This window comes from Anopheles funestus, chromosome 3RL (genome assembly GCF_943734845.2).
Source record: "Anopheles funestus chromosome 3RL, idAnoFuneDA-416_04, whole genome shotgun sequence".
Lineage (NCBI taxonomy): Eukaryota > Metazoa > Arthropoda > Insecta > Diptera > Culicidae > Anopheles > Anopheles funestus.
In genome coordinates this window covers 70,165,808-70,186,278 of record NC_064599.1, presented here as the reverse complement: position 1 = coordinate 70,186,278, position 20,471 = coordinate 70,165,808, and the positions used below count along the sequence as shown (strand labels likewise).

Genomic DNA, 20,471 nt, shown 5'->3' with positions numbered 1-20,471 from the left:
GTGTTAATTTCGGTTGACGAATGGAGGAGACAGAGAGCGATATTTTTTTGTGGTTGTATCTCTTACCAACCGTAATCTAATAATTATGGTCAAATACCGAAACGATCCGCAAACGGTCGGTGGCCAACAACAACGCAAACTCAACAGGCGTGATTGGATGATTATATATTATGCTGATATTTTAACCTATAACAACTACAGATATTAAAATTATCACCAACTTGTAGCATTGTTGCGTTGCGCTCGATTCTAGCTGCTTCTCGACTGGAACTCCAACCAAATGCCCTGTTCGGTTTGGAACTGGGTAGATGATTTTTTCAACTTTAATGGAATCTGCGTTTTCGAGTACGGTTTCACGTGGAATTGTAGCAACAAATAGTAAAGGACCACCTTCGCCTCCATCAGCGCAAATCGGGAACCTGTGAGATCGTGAACAATGCATTACATTTCGAATAGTACATTCGAATAGTGCAACTTACCAATGCAATTGCGTGGCCCAGCACCAAACGGTAAATACGTGCCACTTTGAATCTTTTTCTTGTTCTCCTCATTGAACCGTTCCGGATCGAAACGTTCCGGATTGGGATAATACTGCGGATCAAAGTGCATACCGACGATCGGTATGAAGATCAGCGCACCCTTGTCAATGGTAAACTTCGCACCGTGCCCATCATCGCACTGATAGTCCCGGACGCACTCCCGATTCAGCACCGTAGCAATCGGCCATCTTCGAAGTGTTTCCGAAATGACCATGTCCAGGTACGGCAGCGATTGCAGCTTTTCGTAGCTGAGCGATTTCCCTTCCTCGAGCGACTGTTCCGATTCCTGCACTTCCTCAAACAACCGTGTCTGGATGTCGTCGTTAACTGCCAGTTCGTACAGCGCGAAGGATAACGTCCAGGAGATAGTTTCAAAACCGGCAAAGAAGAATATAAATGCCTGCGCAATCAGCTCCGTGTCGGACCAGACACGGTCGTGAGCGCGTCGCCCAACGTGTGACTCCTCGACAGTGGCAAAGCCGTCGCCCGTTCCCGCTTCCTGCTTTGGTTCTTCTGCCTGCTGATGCTTCAGACTGCCCTTCTTCGCCTGCATCAAGAGTTCGATCATGTCCGGTCGGAAGATGCCCTTATCCGCGCGTGTCCGCATCGTCTCCAGAATCGTGTCGCGGAAGAACCGATTCTCTTCCGGTGTAAGAAAGTCTATGTTTAACCGCATCATAAGCTTTGGCGCGAAGGTAAAGCCTAGCATTTTAAGCACTTTTACAAACGATTCCTGATTAGTAACCGATCGGGCCATGCTGATGAACTGATTTGCTGGATCGCGGAACGAATCCACCTTGATACCGAAAGCGGCCGTTCCGATTACATCATTTGCAAAGCGCGTCATTACATCTTTCATCTCAAGCTGCACGCCGGTACCACCGGCCTTCTGCTCTTCTGACCGGAAATGGGCCACCATCGTTTGGCCGCATTCGGCTATCAGGGCGAACATGAGACGCATCTTACTGCCGGTAAAGGCAGGACTGAGAGTAGCTCTCATATCGCGCCACTTTTGTCCACGCAGCGCTACAAGCGAATTGGACAGCAGCAAGTGGCTGTTCCCCTCTGTATCCTCAAAACCGGTAGTCATATGGTCGACAAAGTAGTCGAAATCCTTCACCGTGATCTGTTTCACCAGGTCTGGATCACGCACTATATAGGCCGGCTGGCGCAAGTTAAACGTACCGTGTATTCTAATCACGAAAGAAAAAGATTATAAAAATTTCATATTCGTCGCAGGGGGCATTTATCTATCTCTTACCTCGCATTTGGAAATGCATCGTACAGATTTTTAAAGTGCTCAAACAGTGTCACCTTCTTCATCAGCATTGGACCAGCATTACCGAACAGAAACGATGGTTTCATGAACGGGATGGGTTTGTCCGCAAAGTAGAAGTTATTTTTCGTAACATACCGGTAAACTGCCACACACAGGCCGACCAGAAGGGCCAGCGTTATTAAACTGATCTCCATACTGAAGCCGTTTAGCGTCGCCTTCCTGGATGACTCACTCCAACTTTCAGTGTTGTGTTGTTTTTCCTCTTCTATCTCAATGACTACTTTGTCGAGCCGTTCGCTACGTACTGAACGTTTGGCAAACTTAACTGCCTGTTGCCTTTATATTCTCTATACACATTCGTATCCGCCCTCACAAACACTAGCAGCCGGGCAAAAAGTGTGTAGCTTTACATATAAAAAGATTACGCATCGACCGGGAGGTCCATACTATCTTGGGGAAAAAAACCGGCGTCAACTGTATTATTGAAGATAGGCATTTTGTTCGTGTGAGCGTAGCGTTTGTTCTCACTACCCCATGTGTTGGTTTCGTTCCGTTCATGTTTTCTCATGCTTTTTTTTTGTTTTCTTTCCTTTCTCCCAGGCCAAACATCGACCGCCACACTGCCCCGATATGGTCAATCATGGAACGATGACGACGTTCCTCCACATCATCATCCCAGCTGGCATCGTCATTCGATGCGCAAGAAGCACCTGATTGAATTGCCCGAACAAGAGATCATCGAGCTCAATCCGTCCGCAAATGTAGCAGCAGCAGCAGCAGCAACACTATCCAGTGTCGGTAGCAATGAATCTCTTTCAGGGAATAATGAATTATGCTCCATTACTACCCTGCCAATGGATGAAGTACTACCGGCAACCCAAACAACTAGCGTAATACCTTCGTTGGTAGTGGCGTTACCTCCATCACCGGTACCATATGTCGAACGAACTGATCGAGAACAGATCGTAGCGTCCGCTCCACCTGCCTCGGTTTCATCTTCACCCTCACCACAGCTGCTCGAAACCGATCTGGATGGGATCGTGCAGGAGCGTCCACCGCGACAGGCAGGACGTCGGGCACAGTCACAGCCACGCATCGGTTCAATTACGGTTGTGCGGGATGCAACCACGAACGAGCTCATCATACGTACGAACAGTGTGCCAGGGTCTCCTACGGCACCGCCATTAGAGGACCTGAGACCATCGCATCAAGCCAATCATCACCAGCATCGTCAACACCACGATGGCCGCTATACGGGCGAGTCGGAAGGTAGCTCGATAGGCAGCTCACGGAATCCGAGCCCGGTGTCGCTGCTATCTACGACAACTACATGTAGCTCGATTGCATCAGCTACTGATAACGCGATAACCGACAGGTACTTGCTTATCTATGTGTTCCCCTTTCACAGAGTTCCCAAAAAAGGAAATGTACTCACATGAATCACCTCGACCATTATCCATCCGGTGTATCGCTGATGATTGATGTTAGCATAACAACGTTGGGCAATACACCTCCACCAACCTGCAAGAGTATATATGCAAATAAAAATCTGTTTACTCTCACTCACGGTGACTTTGCAAAACGTCCACGTTTTACGTCTTCACTTTTCTTTGTATTGGAATTTTTGGCTGTAAATAAGCAGTTGACCCACAATGCCATTTTGGAAGCTCGGAAGACATTTTCATTCGAAAGCCAGATTTCTTGGCTGCTTAGATTATCAATTTCGAATCCCGCGTCATGTTATATTCAGCTCCTACTATCCTACCATACACTGTAGCTAGAACCGTGTACAGTGTGCCGTTACCGTGGCAACCACATTAAACAAACTTGCCTCAACTTTGCTGCACTTTGAAGCATATTGATATTTTCCCACCAATGCAGCGCAAGTAGGCAATGTCGTGACGTGGAGAGAGTGCTGCATAGCACAAGTTATTACGCACGGTGCACTCAGACTTGACCTAGTCCTTGACATTGGCCAAAAATCGCCCCACCCGGAAGTACGTCGGGGATATCAAAAGCAACGCCAGAAAAGTGCCAACATGTTTTACAACTGTGGTGCAAAAGCTTCAGTGTTTACGCTACCATTTAACGATCTGTAACTAGAAGTTATAAGAATTCGCTTGAATAATAGGTACAAGTGAGGTTATTAATGTTACTGTTTTGTCTTGCCTTGCAGGATACACCGTACATCGGAAGCACCGTGTGATGGATCTACGGATATCGGTTCCTTCTCGAGGAGCAGTGATGTAAGGGATGATCTCAGCACCGTTGTTAGTTCGATTCCCGCCCGTTCTTCTGTTAGCGGGCGAAGACTTCGTAACAGCTCAACCAACTCAACTGGACAAGGTACGCAGGTGGAAGAACCCTCGGGAGCTTCATCCGGACCGGAAGATCGTACTGTGACCGGCGAGGACGAATCGGAAGCCGATGCCAGCCCCCAGCGTAGCAGTAGCCGCCGTAGCGATGGACGACCGAAAGCCCGTTGGCCGCACGCCATCTCGCGCTCGCTAGCGACCACCTTCTGTACGCTTGGGCTGTTCAACATCTCACGCTTTGCCGTGTTTAGCGTCCATTTTGGGGCTAACTTTGTCGTGCAGTTTTTGATCTTCTCGCTCCTGTTCGGCATACCGATGCTGTGGCTACAGATGGTGCTTGGTGCACGGATTCGCGGTGGCCCTGTTACGATGTGGCGTATCAGCCCTATCTGCAAGGGCATCGGAATAGCGCTGCTAGTTGCGCAAGCCCTCATCACCCTGTACTCGGCGATCTCGCTTGCCTGGGTGCTGGTGTACTTCCGCGATGCGTTCATTATGCGCGAAGAGAAGTATCGCTGGCAGGAACCGTTCGAACCGTACCGTGGTGGTGTGGTGCAGGACAATCAATCCTACCGACTACCGGACACGGTGGCGGACTACTTTAACGGTGTGGTACTGCAACGCTACTATCTCGCACAGCAGGCATCATCCATTCCGGTCGGGTACGGTGGACGCAATCTGCCACCAACACCGACGGCTTCCCGCACCAGCGGCATTGGAGCGATACGCTTTCAGCTCGCGTTCAATATGGCCATCCTGTGGACGCTTGTGTTTGTAACACTCTGCCGTGGCATACGCTCACTAGGGAAGATCGTCATTGGGGTGTTTCTTGGTGCGTTCGTTGCCCTAGCAACGGTTTGCGCAAAGTTCCTCACCTTCATCAACTACGATAGCGTGCAGAACATTTTCCCGGCGACGGATTGGCAGGACTTCTTTCTCAACTCCCGCAGCTGGACAAGTGCGGCCCAGGAAACCTTCCTAACGTGGGGCCTACTCGGGGTGTCCGTCTATGCGATTAACTGTCGAAGCAATCGGAAGGGAAGCTGTAATGCGCGAACGCGCCGAGAGTTGCGACGTGACGCGTTTCTGGTGGCGTTCATCACCCTCACCGTGCTGATGCTGGCCGCCGTACTGGGCAGTGCCTGTGTGCAGATATTGAACAGCCGTGGCTATTACTACTTCCCAGGATCGTACGGTAAGTGTTTTGCAGAGCAGCAAGTAGCCTCTTCTGTTCCATTGTCTTGTATTGAAGGTTAGACATGGATAAAATGGATCTCAAATCATTTAAAACATTCATGACCATCGGAAGACTTATACCTACATCTTTGAAAACATGAATCTCCAAAGATTAATTGATCCTTGATTAATTTATGCTTGAATGTTTCGGGCTTTTGTAAATAATTCGAAATTCATCATTCATCAGAGAGTCACGAATCTTTGAAGTATCATGAATCTTTTAAGAGTTGATTCATGACTCGAATGGCTCCTTTATTGAAGATTCATATCAATAACTCCTCCATTATGTTTGCTTCTTTTTACCAGAAAATCTTGGCACAAACGTTTTCCTCCGGCCGGCCAATCAACCGCTTCCGCCACAACACGCGACCATGCCCAACCGGTGGCTGCTCCGCTATTCGACCGTTGTTGGTGAAAGCTTTAAACGATCGTACGCCGATCCGAGCCGTGAATCCGGCTACCAGGCACTGCGCCTCGTCACGGAACTATTCCCGGCAGCACTCGCTGCAGCAACACCGGAGCACATTGCGCCGATCTGGGGTTTGGTCGGCTACATGGCGCTAGTGCTGTTTGGTTTGGGACAGCTGTGCGTCATGTGGAAACCGATCGCTGGCGCTATCGGTGATGCACCGTCCTCCATCTTGCTGAGCTGCGTGACGGGACTGCTGCTCGGGATGCCACTAGCAACGGAAGGTGGCATCAATGTCGTGCATTATCTCGACACAATTCTCGGTGCAGCCTGGTGGGTTCTGTTGCTCTGGATCGGTCACATCCTTGCATTGTTCCTGGTTCGTGGTCGCCCATTTACGAGTAAGTGTAGCCGCGTGTATGGAACGCCACACAAACACTTGATCCTTTGGTGTTAATGGATCGTTTGCTTATCGTTTTGCAGGTGACATTCTAGTCAACGATCTGCAGATACTGCAATCGTTTTCGGCATTTGTAGCATTCGCTTGGAACTTTCTGCTACCGATTGGGCTTATCTTCATGTGCATCATCCAGTATCGGTTGTCTAACAGTGCCGCTCTTTTCAACTGGTCAACGTCGACGATATCGTCAGCGGGAGCGAACAATTACTGGCCGCTATGGGCTCGCCAGGTTGGTGGCTTTGTGCAAGTTAGCTTTCTGCTGCTAGTTCCAATCGTAATGGTAATACAAATCTATCGCTATCTGTGCCGCGGTCCACCTGATATTCTGGACGTAAGTTTAGCGCAACGAACATATATACATTATTGTCCACAAATTTAATCCCTCCCTTCTTTCTATATTTGTAGCGCGTAGATTTACTACTAAGACCACCGATAGATGGCGATACTAGCAACTCCATCCGTAATATGCATTCGCGCCGTGCAGCAGCATCTTTGCCACTGCAGCAGGGCACTTCTGGTGCCGGTTCCGGTCGGGACGGTTCCGAACCGACCATTACACTTTCAATGGATTCACGATCGGTTCGTGACACCGATGACGCACCCCCAAAGTATACACCACCACCGTCTTATACCACGGCCACCGGGGCACGCATTGCTAAGCTGTTGCGCAACAGTATCCGACGCAGTGTGCGTCGGCTAATAGGAGAACCGAGCGGAAGTGCACCATCTATCCGACAGCGCACAGCACTGCCCCAGACGGCAGACATCCAAGCTGCTAATCCTTCTACGGGCGATGAACTTCCACCGCCGGATTATTGTTCCGCCCTGCAGCAGTTCGGTGGTCCGTGTGTGAACACTGCAGGGGGACTCGAGCTAAGCCACCATCCAGCAGCACCTCGCATTCTCTACAATTCGGCCACGCTGGGCAGCGGTCGACGGTATCGATCGCTTAATGCAACGGGTGATACAGCACAGGAGACATCACACCAACCAAACTTCACAGCATCCGATGTGCGGCAGATACTGCGACCGGGCACTAACCAAGTGACGGGACCGAACGGTGGCTCATGCTTTACGCAAACGCTACGCAACACGCTGCTGCGCCGTGGGCACTCGATGGAAAATCTCGTCCTAGCCGCCGCTCCACTAGGGGATTCGAGCATTATCACACTGCACGGCGAAGATGACGATGAAGACTTGTACGATGATGGTAATCGAACACCGGGAACCAGAAGACGGGACGCCACAATGGGACGTGATTCGGTGATATAGATGGAATCGAACGAATGGTTGCAAACAGGGGAGGGGAGACCTGTTTGAGAAAGAAAAAAACAAACAAACAAAATACACTAATCTGTGTATGCTTGTGCAAAGAACAGCCGGTAGAAACTGTTGAGGAGATTATAGATTACTTATGTAATGAGTAGATAGTTGATGCGTGCAGGGAAACCATACCAAGGGGAATGGTGCCAGCATACGCTTTGTAGTAGAGTTAGCCCGTAAGACGAGCATTTTCACACACAAAAAACGTGCTCAAACGATAACGATTTCTAAACTGTCCATCTGCACCAAGTTGCTGTGGCTGGCTGCATGTAGCATTAGTTTAGTTCAGCTTGTACGAAAACATCGTAGACGACGACATCGCTGTGAGGATTTTTTTCTTCTCTTTAATAATAAAAAACATCGTTTATTTATTGGTTTCTTTAACATGCTTTACGTGTATCAAGCATTTATTCTTACTTACTCGTTATATAAGGCAATAATAATTTTATTTTTAATTTAAAATGTAACAATTGCGGAAGCTCTTTTCTCAGGATCAGTCACACATAGCTGGCTGTGTAATACGCGGACTCAGTAACACTTCCCGTCTGGGTTCAAATCACCATTTGGACCATGTGTCTTCCTAAAACGTGCGACCTAGTTTTGTTAATACGAATGTTTCATGCCCCACATATTATCGGCCCAGATAAGAAAAGCGTTCGGTTATTCTTCTTCTATATTCGAGTTTGGATTACATCCTCCTACATATGTTCGTTGAACTCTCCGTTGGCCCGTACATACTCAGAAAGCTTACCGAACTCTATGATTGCCTTCGACTTCTACGAGTCATATTGGCGGATTGGCTGAAGCCTTAGAGTACGGATGATTACATATAGCTAAAATAATGTATGCATTAACAAAATGGACAAATTATAGCGATCATCCTAATTAATTGTCGTCTTAGTGGTACTTCCTCTCTGCTACATAACTCTATTGTTATTTGTTTAAAAAAACCTTTGTTGGTATTGCAAGGTGGACCGTTCGAAGAGCCAGCTAAAACTAAACTGTCTTTATCACTCGAATTTTCAATGGTTAAAGCTATGACGACTTGAAATTAACATTGATTTACGGAAGTAGCAGTCGAGGCGGACCACATTTTAGGAATGATTACCAAATATCAATTTTTGTTCAACTTTCATCGTGAAAGTGTTGTAGCGTATTCTAAAGAGAGCAAAATTATATGATTGATCTAACACAAAACTAATTTTAATTAAACCCTCGTAAGCTAACAAAGACAGACACGGAAACATACAAAAAAACAAAACGTAAACATTACGCGTTAGCCATTTATGCCATTTTGCTCAAGGCAATCTTGGCGGCAGCACGGCGAGCATCTTCCTTGTTCTTGCCAAAGCCGAACACCTTTTGCCGCTGGGACCGATGAGTGTAGGTCAGCTTCACGTACACCACCTCATCATCGACAATCGGCGCACTGAAGTGTGGTTTCGCTTCCGGATGTTCGAACAGCTGCCGTACGACCTGAATCGGAGTATCGTGGCTGAACGAGGCAATTTCATCGCGCATCAAACGGTAGCACACCTGCCACACGACGTTCAGATCGTTCTTGCTGTCGAGGTAGATGGCACCGATCAGTGCTTCGAACACGTCGCCCAACACCTTTGGCACATCGACATATTCCGCCATCGGCATGTCCGACTCTTCCGTCAGCAGGCGGACCCAGTCGCCAGTGCGATTGTTGTTGTACCGCTGCACATCGACAAATTTGCCGATCGTATCGGTCAGCATCGGTGACTGGGAGAGGATGTATAGGTGCAGCTCGTACCGTACCAGCACGCACGCCAGATTCACGTTGTTGACCAGCGCCGAACGAAGATCGGTCAGCTGACCGGGTGACATCGTTGGATTGCGCTCGAAGATGTACATGGAAACAAGAAAGTCCAACACGGCATCGCCGAGGAATTCGAGCTGCTGATAGGACGAGGTCATAGATTGCGACATGTACGAACTGTGCGTAAACGCTTGCAGCAGGTAAAGGCGGTTCTGGAACTTATACCCCAGTATCGACTCGATCCGGTCCGGATTGCACAGCAGCTGGTCCACTTTGTGGCGGACAGGGTAGTAATCACCGATCGGGTAGTTAGCCGTACGGAGCAGCATCGATACGTCGGCGTTCTTCGGTATCACGCCTAGATGTGACAGAATGCGGAACGAACGCTCATACCCGACCGTCTTCACGCACACGCCCATCAGTGCTTCGGTCGCGTCCGCTACCACCTTGTCCGCGATTTGCACCCGCTGCAGCACGCTATGCAGTGTGGAACGGGGCGGTTGATCGATTTTTTCGATAAGCGGCAAGAAACACTCGATAGTAGCTGCCGTCGCGACACCCAGCTGCACTTCCTCCTCGGACAGCTTCAGATTGTACAGCAGCGCGGGCGACTCGTTCGCCTCGATCATCGCCTTGCGTATGGGGAGCGGTACGCTCGACAGCGGTGGCACCCAGTCGTTCTTCGGATCGAACGTGTGCACCTTTATCTTGCCGGGCAGCCCGCAGTTCATCGCACAGTACACCAGATTACGATTGCTCACCATGCGGCTCTTGCAGAACGTAAGGTACCCTTCATGCCAGCTGGTGTGCCGGAACAGGGTGAACACCGATACGCTGAACTTGAGAAACGCGTCCCCCAACACCTCGAACCGCTCGAGATTGAACACATCGCCGGACGATTTGGTGGTGATGGCTTGCAGCAAATCTGCCTGCTGCAGGCATACGTTGGCCGTATTTTCCATCGTTAGCTTCAGCATCTTTATCTCGTTTGCCCGCCCATACCCGTCGGTAATCGCGAGCAGTGGCCGCTTCGGATCTGCTTCCTGCTGTACCTCTTGCTGCAGGTTCAGCTTTGACAACTCTTGCTCAACGTTGGACTCGGTCAGCGAACGATATACGCTGTTCGTAATCGCATTCGCATTTGGGTTGTGTTTATTCACGAACAACGCATAATAGTCCAGATCGATCTTGCTCAACGTATCCCAATTGCGATCCAAATCTTTTGGCTCTTCTTTGCTCTCCCAGGGATACGTATACCGATCAACCACCGATGCCGATTCGCTGTGTATCTGTTCCAGCACGCTGAGCAAATGCTTACGATCGGGCTGTTTTACATCGCCCGGTACTGCGACCGTTCCCATCCTTTCATTGCACACTTCCTCCTCTTCCTCCTCCTCCTCCTCATCGTCATCTTCTTGTTCATATCTTTCATTCGATTTTTGACCCACAGCGGCCAGCAGCCGGTCGACAGGAAGATCTTCCAGTTTTACGCACTCCAAACATCCAACCTGTGCATTCGTGGCCAGATCTACCCGGATTTCTTCCGCCAGCAACAGATAGTGTACACGGTGCAACGTGCTCGGTAGCAAAGTTGCCTTCAACCAATAATCTGCCGGAAACTCATAATTATGCACCAGCTCCGGGATCAGTATTTCCTGAAACTCCCAGAACCGCGAACGGTTGGTAGTAGCACCGCTCGCTTCGCCACCCGGATGCAATCTGTTCAGGCTCGTCGTAATGCCTTTCACCTCGATCAGGAACTGATCGTCCCGTCGCACAACCACCTGATGATGTTCGGTCTTAAAGTAATCCTCGTACGAATCATACTTCTCATTCGGGAACGCACTCGTTGGACGCAAATCTTCACGCACCTGTATCACCACATGATTCTGATCCGGATCATTTTTGTACCATGGATGGACAACCCGGAGCTGATATTCTTGCGGCTCAAATCGCAACTGCTGTCTCGCACGAGTGCTCAGTTCCGCCGCCGGTCTTAAATATTGGAACTTTCTCACCAGCTCCCAATCGATCACCTCCGAGCGTAGCATCGGCACAATAAGAAACCCATTCTCTTCCGGCAGCGCGTCCAGTACCGTGAACGGTTTCCACACCTTTAGCAGATCGCGAAACAGCATCAGATGGAAACGCTTCAGTTTTTGCAGCTCGCCAGAGTCGGGAACTAGCGTTATTGGAACGGGTGTCGCCACTACATCCACCTCGATCGGACCGAGCGTAATGAACAGTTTCATCTTTGCCAAGGGAGGTAGCTTATTGCGCGTCAGTATGCCAAAGTTGTTGCCGCTGTTGTACAGCTCATTAAACAACCGTACGTTCTCGATACGATCGCGGGCATCGAAATCGGCACGCATGCGAATGATGTACACAAAGCAACCTTCACCGTCCGCACTCGGAGTACCACCCATCGTTTCCTTTGGGTAGCAAATTTTATGGCCACGTACGTACTTCATCGTTCCCGGTTGGCTGTTTTTCGGTTCTTCGGACATGAGGTGGGTAAAGAATAGAACGGATTAACGTTTAATTGAATGATTTTAAAGTACAGGTGTTTCCAGTGGAGCCAATTCTAGCTTATTATCAAGTTGAAGTGGAATATGTAGTGAAATATTTAATATTCTTTACACCTTTCTTCCTTGTATAACTTCCACAGCTCGAATACGTACTGTTCCATCCGTATACAGTGCAACACAGTGAGTGCTACACATTCCAGTTCAACTTGAAAAGCGTCCAGAAATGGCTTCAACTTTCTTACTTGAGCAAGAAATCATTGAAGTCACACCCATTGCTTACCGTTTGACATTTTGCGCCAATGCTGGAAGTACTGTTCGCTTAATTCATCTATCTTATCCCGTGTCGATATTGGTAGCAAATTCATATTCAATTCACCGGCCTCGTACAATTGCTTACACGCATTAAATGCGGCCGACTGTTTGGCCAGCTTCACATTAGCCATCGGCTGTCCGCAGATCGTTTCGCGCACCGTTGATTGCAGCGGCAGATTCACCGTTACGATGATGTTGTTTGGTGGCTGATCGATACGTTTCCACGTAACGCCACTATCCGTGAACAGATCGCGCGGCATGCTCATGCAGTACCTGTTCAGCAGCTGTACTGCGGAAAGCACATCCAGCTTGGCTCCGATCGGTGTATAAAACGGCGGTATCATATCATCTAGCAGTTCCTTCTCTACATCGGTTGCCAGCGGTTCTGGGCGATTAATTGTTTTTCCAATCAATTCCTATTTGGTAAAAGTAAACCAAAACGTACATAAATGAGATCACACACACACACAGCGCTATTGAGTGCAAAATGGCAAATCAATCTACCTCTTTCAGCCTAGATTCGATAGCTCGGTACGTTCTCATACGGCTTGTAAATGCTGCACTGTCCTCTATCGATGCCATCATGACATATTTGCTAGTTTTCATCCTAGCCCTTCCCTTCGATTGCATGAATGAGGAGTACGATTTTGGTTCATCGAACATGATCACCATGTTACATATTTGCAAGTCTATACCCTCTTCCAGCACGTTGGTCGAACACAGTACATTAATCTTGTGCTTGCGGAAATTTTCAAGTACCTACGAGAGGGAGAGAAAGAGAGAGAGAGAAAATATAAAACCAGTTACATTGCATCGATTCATTCTCCGTTAATCCATACCCGACGATCTTCCTTGTTAGCGAGTATCATTTCAATGGATTCCTCCATCGCTGCATTATTGCCTACGATAAAGTCCGGCTTCACAAATGGTTCCTCCGTCGGATCGTCGCTTTTTCTTTTAGCCAAAAAATAGATCTTTATCAAATGGTAAAGAACTTTCGCGGTAAAGCGCCGTGTCACAAACACCAGTGCTTGCTTCTGCTGGTCTTCCGATGTGCGATATGACATGTCAAGATACTGGAGCAGTTTGCAGGTTCGGTCACAGGAGAAGTTCATTATTTGCTTTTCCACGCTAAATCCGCTCATTGCCTCAACCAAATCATGCCGTATCACGTCGCAAACTATTCATGAAAAAATTGTTTATTTTTTGTTAGACAAAAAACAGCAAAACCTTTCGAGCGCACCATCTACAATTACTTACATGAAATCGCTGCACGATACACTTGTCGTGCTTTGTTGCACTGGGCCTGACGTTTGCTAACTTCCAGCTGCACAATCACCGCCAGTATTGCTAGTGATGCCGAATACAGGCCCAGTTCTTCCATTTGATTTTTGAACTCGTTTAGCGCCTTCCTCACTTCCTTGATCGGTTTCGAACTGGTCTTAGTCAATGTTCGAGGCGACTGTGTCGAATACTCCGGTAAGTATACATCCTCTATCCATTGCAAGAAATTCTGCATCCGCTTCAGTATATCAACACACACCGGTGACAAATGCATTGTTGGTTTCCGAAACGGAAGCATTATTTCTTGAGGGTTGGTGGAAAAGCTGCTCACATTTGCGTACTCTTCGTAGTTCGACACGGTTGCTATGGTTGCATTGAACGTATTTTCCAACCGCTCCAACTCTGCCGGCACTTGTGTCGGCATCTTTAGCTCCTTGTACAGCAACGTACCGGAAAGACCCATGATGCGTGGCCGATCCTTGGCGGGGGCCGCAATTATTTCCTTCATTATAGCATGCATCGGATGTTGTCCGACGGCCCGGTGACATTCATCGAACACAATCAGATTAATGTTTGACGGGTTCATGTAACCATGCCGAAGCACATCCAGCAAGATTTGGGCGGTGCTGATAATAATCTATCAGTAGGTACAGTTCAAAGAGAGAAAACATATTGTTCAGTAAGTGCTTTCTTATCCCAGCATTGTTTCCCTATTTGTAGACGTTTTTTCTTACCTGCCCTTCGGAAAACTCCTTGTGCCAACGATCGCTTTTCCAGGCATCTACATTAACTTCACTGGTGTACAATTTTACGTTGAATGGTAGATGGCGGACAAAAAACTGTGCCTGCTGCTTCGCTAGTGCCACCGTGTTTGCGAGGAAAAATGTACGCTTACCACCATCCTCGATCTTGTTCTGCACCTGGTAACTTATCTCCTTCATCACCATCAGTGCGATGAACGTTTTGCCGGAACCGGTCGGCAGATAAACGATGGTGTTTTTGGCCATACATATCTCCTTCAGCTGCGTTTGGTAGCTGCGTGGTGCGAAATCCTCCATCGGCGGTTGTTCTCTCTGTAGTTGTTGGTGGGTAAATGGTTACTTTAGCACGAACGAAATAGAACTGCATTCGGTCTGACGAACTGAGGTAATGCTTACCGTGGACAACATTGTATGCGCGTCGTGATGTAAAATTGCATCAACTATTTATGATTCATCAAATACGTGCCGGTCCAGTAGGCCGTGCGTTTTGAGCCTGTGTTGCACACTTCAATGTTTACAGTACTTTCGACAAACTTCATGACATCAAGGTAAATATAAAATATAAACATAAAGTTGAGCAAAGAATAATATTTAGAATAATTTGATATTTCGTGCAAAACAAAGTTAATTTTAATAAATTAGAAGTAAAATCTGTACTGAAAAAAGTGAACAAAGAATTACCGCCTGTTTTAAAACAATTTTAGAAAAAAAATCTTTCTCGATTGCTGTCAATAGCACGGTTTGACATTCGGCATGACGTCCCCTGTAAAACGTGTACGAACCTGCTATGTATGCACATTACGGGTCAGTCGCGTATTTCGGGCACTAGCGGTTGCTTCAACCAAATACACTTCCACCATTTTCCTGGAGTTTAAAGATGAATGAAGTCGTGAAGCTCGGTCCGTGTAATTTCACCTAGGAATCGAAACGTACTCCCATGGCAAAGAAGTGTACAAGCAATGGTGATATCGTGAATATTGTTTCGTTCTAGAATCTAAAACGGTAGTGCGTGCTTTTCGTGACGTTTTGTGTTTTTTTGCGTGTGGCGTTGTGTGCTGGGTATAGAAGTCATTCAACCTGAAACAAAATCGATGCATCGTCGCTATACCTCCGCCGTTGCCGTCGCGTTGTGCAATTTTTTTTTGTTACAATCGGCGTGTTGTGTGTGATGTGAAAGGTCTAACGAAAATGATGGCAAATTCTGCTCCTAGCTGTGCTAAAAAATGCTCTCCACCCTTATGGATGTGTCACGGGGAAACAAGTGCGATAAATTAAGTTTCGGTAAATTCATTCCATTCACCTGTGCCTACAATTAGTGCCGAGTGCATTCCATACATGTACGCGATTGTGTTAGTGTGTAATGCGTTTTTCGCCTTTTGAGCCGTTTTTGTTACAAAGAAAGCGAAACGTTCGTTGCGGGGAATATCTTTTAACGTGGTGAAACAAACAACGGCAGAAACAAAATCAGTAGTGACCGACATATTTGCGTGAACCGGACGACAAATTCCCTGCTGCCGCGAACGGACGCAGTACGGTCAGCGAGAACAAGCGAGAGAACGGGAGGCAAGAGCGCTAAATAGCTAACTGTAAGGGCCGGTTTTTTTCCCCATTTGTTTCGTCCGTCGTCACCAACACCAGTGTACGTGCCTGGGAAAGCGTCGTTCGTATGCGCACCGGGAAGAAAGAACGGAACGTGGTGTGTTGCGTTGTCGCTACGCAAGAAAAAATTAATCGTCCCCATCAGCGTTCAAAATAGTGAAAAATCGGAAGCGGATGTTTTGTTTCTGTTTATGTTAAACGAATTGTGACTGTTTCTGATCATTTTGATACATTTTAATAACTTGAAGTTCCGCTTAAAACCGGAAGAGCACGGTTTGTAGATTGCCTAGCAATCTAAAGGTGGCAGGTGAATAAAGGTGATAGCACAATAATACATTTGCCAATGAAGGCAGTAGCAGTAGCGCCAACATCACAATCGTTTCGATGGGCACGATGATGGAAACGGAATCGGTTAAGTCGGAACCGGGTAGCAAAAGTAGACGATCACGTACATCGCAAAATCACCACCAGCAGCAGCAGCAACAGCAGCACAGCACACTTGGATCGCATCGAACGCGCCATTCGCATCGAAACAGCAGCAATAATCATTCCCGCAGCGGCAACAACAAGCGTCCCGATATGGCACCGTTCCAGACGAGCGTCAATCTGGGCGACGATGGCCGGGATGGGCAGGAGATCATCGAGGTGTCGATCCTGCCGCAGGATGAAACGTGGGGCGACAACACGACCGCCATCACGGGCAACACGTCCGAGCAGAGCATCTCGATGGAGGACGTCAGCTACTTCCAGATGGCGGATGATCGTGGCGTCGGGTTCGCCTGCCAACGCTACCTCGAGCGCGGATTGGCCGTGCTGCTGTGTGCGGTCGCATTCGTCGGCCCGCTGGCCATGGTTGTACTGCCGCGGCTTGGCTTTTTCCCGTCCGCGTTCGAGAGTTTGGACCTGACGCAGAACGAGCGCGTGCGCCTGCTGGCATGCAATGCGGAGTGCAAAGGTATGCTGGTATCGCTGGCCGCCAGATTGCTGCTGTTGGCGATCGGGCTTTGGGCGCTGTTTCTCCGCCAGCCGTCCGCTATCATGCCGCGCATCTTTCTGTTCCGATCGTGCGCATTGCTGCTCGTGCTGATCTCTTCCTTCGCCTACTGGCTGTTCTACATCGTGCAGGTGACTGAGGGTGCCCGGGCGATCGTATCCGGTTCGTCGGTTGTCGACTACAAAACGTTGGTAGCGTACGCTACCAGCTACTGCGATACGCTGCTGTTTGTGCATTATGTGGCGGTGGTGCTGCTGGAGATTCGTCACCTACAGCCGTTGTACCACGTGAAGGTGATACGCAGCCCAGACGGAGAATCGCACAGCTACAGCATCGGGCAGCTCAGCATCCAGCGGGCCGCGGTATGGGTGCTGCAGCGTTACTACACCGAGTTCAGTATCTACAATCCGTACCTCGAGCGGTTACCGGTCTCGAAAGCGCAGCGAAAGGCGGCCGCCGTATCCTCGTTCAAGTACTACGATGTGGACGGTGCAACGCCCGCACAGCAGCAGAGTCAATCGCGTGCCGTTCTGGCCGCTCATGCTCGGCGCCGTGATTCGTCCCACAACGAACGGTTCTACGAGGAGCACGAGTACGAGCGACGGGTGAAAAAGCGCCGTGCCCGGCTTGTCACCGCGGCCGAGGAAGCGTTTACGCACATCAAGCGTATGCAGCAACCATCTTCACCGCAGCAGCACGATCAACAAGGCGATGGTGGAACCGCACCGCCGGCCATACCGCTCGATCCACAGGAAGCGGCCCAAGCAATCTTTCCCTCGATGGCGCGGGCACTGCAGAAGTATCTGCGCGTCACCCGGCAGCAACCGCGCCACACGGTCGAATCGATCCTGAAGCATCTGGGCCACTGTCTCAAGCACGACATGTCACCGCGTGCCTTCCTGGAACCGTATCTCGTCGAGGCGCCGGTACTGCAGAACGATAAGGAGCGTCGCACCAACCACAACTGGTCGCTGATCTGTGACGAGCTGCTGTCCCGGCCGCTCTCCGACGGCTGCACCTTCCAGCTGATCCAGAACGACGTTTCGCTGACGGTATCGATTCACCGGATACCGCACTTTACCGTCAGCGAGGAGGTGGTCGATCCGAAGTCCAACAAGTTCGTGTTAAAGCTTAACTCTGAGACGAGCGTGTGACCGGTGGCGGCGATGCGTGGGGTACGGAATCGCACCGGCAAGCCAGTACCGAATGCTGGTGATGGTGGTGAGCAGCGGCGGGCTGAAATTTTGCATCAACTGAATCATCTACTCATTACCGGTAAGCGCCGGAACCGAAAGATTCAGGACCGGTTAGTTTGAAGCGAAGGGCCGACAAAGGGAAGTGGTTGAATATTTTAGGAGATAGTAAAAGGACACACAGTAGATTCCTTCCTTACGTGATAAGAACTTAATTTAATTGCGGCTGGGATACGGGGCCCTGCTTGAGCAAACGCGCTTATCTGGTTCAGTTTGAGTCACTCGCCAAAGAGTAGTAGGAAGTAAAACGAAAAACGAACCCGGAAGCTAAGTCTCAATCAAACCAGGGACCAACGCCACCACATATCCAAATGCCTCCAGATTAGGTTTAAATGGTACTCCACATTCAATTCCTATCTTTTTCTCCTTTCTCGTTCTCTCACGAACACATATGCACGCACACACACACACGCATACGTACAGAAGAAAGAGTCAGATGAAAAGACAGACCCCCTGAAGGGATACGGTTCTTCGCCACCCAGGGTGGCTAATGACGACACAAGACTGTCTTTTGTCTTTGGCACAAGGGTTTTACGCGTTTAATGAAGATACATTGGACGAGTAAGGTAATTCTTCGGGAACGCATTATATAAAAGAACCGATCGATTAGATTCAACCATCCGGTCGAACGAAAGTACAACCCCGTACGAGAGGGAGAACGGTTGTTGTGTCCCAAAGGCTTTAATTCGTTTTTGATCGTGATCTTTTATTTCTTATTTGGTCGGAGAATGGGCAAGTATTGTAAAAGCAGCAAACGAAACCGTTTTTAAGCTGCTAGTGTTTATTGGAAAACAATCGAGAATTCCTCGGATGGGGATCTCATCAGGCCAACGGCAGACTTTCCCACTGGGGCACATAGTTCTTTTGTCGTTAAACGATCTTCCTCTACACAGTTTTCCGACGTTTAATTGCCGGGACGTTCGGAAACGGACGCTGCCTAGCCGTTCCGAGATTGATACCCGCAAATCATCTTCCCACCGGTCGGAGTGGTGGATGCTTTTCACCATTTTTTTTCGGCCGTTTCCATTCAATTCAGGCGTAACTGAGAAGAAACACGCAGGTGTATCTTCACGAAAGCCCGAACAGTTTGGATGGACTTTGCTTTCCTCATTTGGAGCGTTGATCGAATCAAACGAATGACAACCGGAACGGATCGAATTTGTAGCTTACCCCGTAGTTTCAACGAACGGAACTCGAATCGTGAATCGTGACCGCGTAAAGGAAGAAGCTACGAATCATCCGGTACGAAACCTGCATTACGTTACGATCGATCGAGTGTGGAAATTTGCAGATACGAGATCTCTTGTACCATCAATCACGGTACATTGTGGAATGTTTCAGTTTTGTGAGATTTTTTCATGGTATTTCAACGCATTGAAGTAACACAGAACTGTGGATTTGTCTCTAGTGGATCCAACTAATGTAACTAGATTCCAATTGGTTAGATATTTTAAAATTATTGTGGATACTTTTACACAGAATCCTTGATCCTAGAGAATTCAATCATAGGATATCTCAGACTGAAATCCTAGCCCAATTTATAGATAAGATCTCATCTGGGCAATCCTTGATTATACGCAAAGACATAGTTGTGTTCAAGGCAATGAAGGCAACAAAGGGCCCAAATAGATCAGCAACATCTTGTAGGTGAATTTCTGGATTCATGTTGCAGTTTTGTGAGATATTATACAAAGAATCTGATATTCGATCGTTTCACTTCCACCGATAGTGCCATGTAGACATGGGACAAACGATTCTTTTAAAGGATTGAGTGCGGTCCAGTTCGATCAGTGTTGTGAAGTGAATGCGTACGGCAGTTCTTCTGCACGTCGTCCGTGAGGCGGTGTTGATCATACAGTTGTTTGACTACACATGTGAAGTAGTAATGGGTAAATCTTCAATTTTCCCGGAGTCGTAGTAATCCGACTCCGAGACATTTCGTAGTGACTTCGGAGTAACTCCGGAGTAATTACTCCGGAGTAAACTTCGGAGTTACTCCGGAGTTTAATCCGGATTAATCCGGAGCAATTACTCCGGAGTAATTACTCCGGTTTTTATACGTCGGAATTGGAGTGGATTCAAGAATCCACTCCGGAGTTCCCATCACTAATGTGAACCGACCGCAACTGAACATGCTAACGTGTATTACTAGAAGTTTTAGTACGAGTAAAAGCATTTGTATGTGTAGTCGCCAAACTGAATCATCCTCACATTGAACTATTCTGCGGATCTCGTTCACTCAGTATAAAGATTGGAAGGAATCGAACGGTTCTGATTCAATACGCGGATGCTTAGTGCCCTGTGTGCACGCGCCTAAAGCTATGCAATTATTTCGCTTTCATCCGAGCACCGAGCACTTTTGTAAACGATTATGTTAGGCTGTCTACACATGA

General features: G+C 48.3%; 4 protein-coding genes across 4 annotated transcripts in view; 2 read left to right on the top strand and 2 right to left on the bottom strand.

Annotated features, from left to right (window-relative positions):
- The window catches only part of LOC125769787 (sodium-dependent transporter bedraggled), a 32,013-nt gene extending 24,068 nt beyond the window's left edge, over positions 1–7,945 (top strand). Inside the window, exons 3-7 of the mRNA XM_049438645.1 lie at positions 2,419–3,193; positions 3,995–5,328; positions 5,676–6,179; positions 6,262–6,569; positions 6,644–7,945. Coding sequence (XP_049294602.1) covers positions 2,419–3,193; positions 3,995–5,328; positions 5,676–6,179; positions 6,262–6,569; positions 6,644–7,510 — 3,788 coding nt within the window. The 3' untranslated portion in view covers positions 7,511–7,945. The remainder of the gene's footprint in view (positions 1–2,418; positions 3,194–3,994; positions 5,329–5,675; positions 6,180–6,261; positions 6,570–6,643) is intronic.
- LOC125769802 (cytochrome P450 9e2-like) lies at positions 149–2,237 on the bottom strand. Its single transcript, XM_049438664.1, has 3 exons — positions 1,801–2,237; positions 480–1,732; positions 149–419 (listed from the first exon to the last, which is right to left on the bottom strand). Exons 1-3 carry the CDS (start codon positions 2,010–2,012, stop codon positions 250–252), a joined length of 1,635 nt encoding a protein of 544 aa, XP_049294621.1. The 5' UTR covers positions 2,013–2,237; the 3' UTR covers positions 149–249.
- Positions 7,946–8,742: 797 nt separating the features above from the next.
- Positions 8,743–14,761, bottom strand: LOC125769786 (endoribonuclease Dicer). The gene is made up of 7 exons (XM_049438644.1): positions 14,629–14,761; positions 14,206–14,544; positions 13,448–14,108; positions 13,027–13,367; positions 12,692–12,946; positions 12,156–12,603; positions 8,743–11,844 (listed from the first exon to the last, which is right to left on the bottom strand). The coding sequence occupies exons 1-7, from the start codon at positions 14,638–14,640 to the stop codon at positions 8,846–8,848; spliced, it is 5,055 nt and encodes a 1,684-aa protein (XP_049294601.1). The 5' UTR covers positions 14,641–14,761; the 3' UTR covers positions 8,743–8,845.
- Positions 14,762–15,071: 310 nt separating this feature from the next.
- LOC125769796 (vang-like protein 1) lies at positions 15,072–19,972 on the top strand. Its single transcript, XM_049438658.1, has 2 exons — positions 15,072–18,100; positions 18,502–19,972. The coding sequence occupies exon 1, from the start codon at positions 16,216–16,218 to the stop codon at positions 17,977–17,979; it is 1,764 nt and encodes a 587-aa protein (XP_049294615.1). The 5' UTR covers positions 15,072–16,215; the 3' UTR covers positions 17,980–18,100; positions 18,502–19,972.
- Positions 19,973–20,471: the final 499 nt, after the last annotated feature.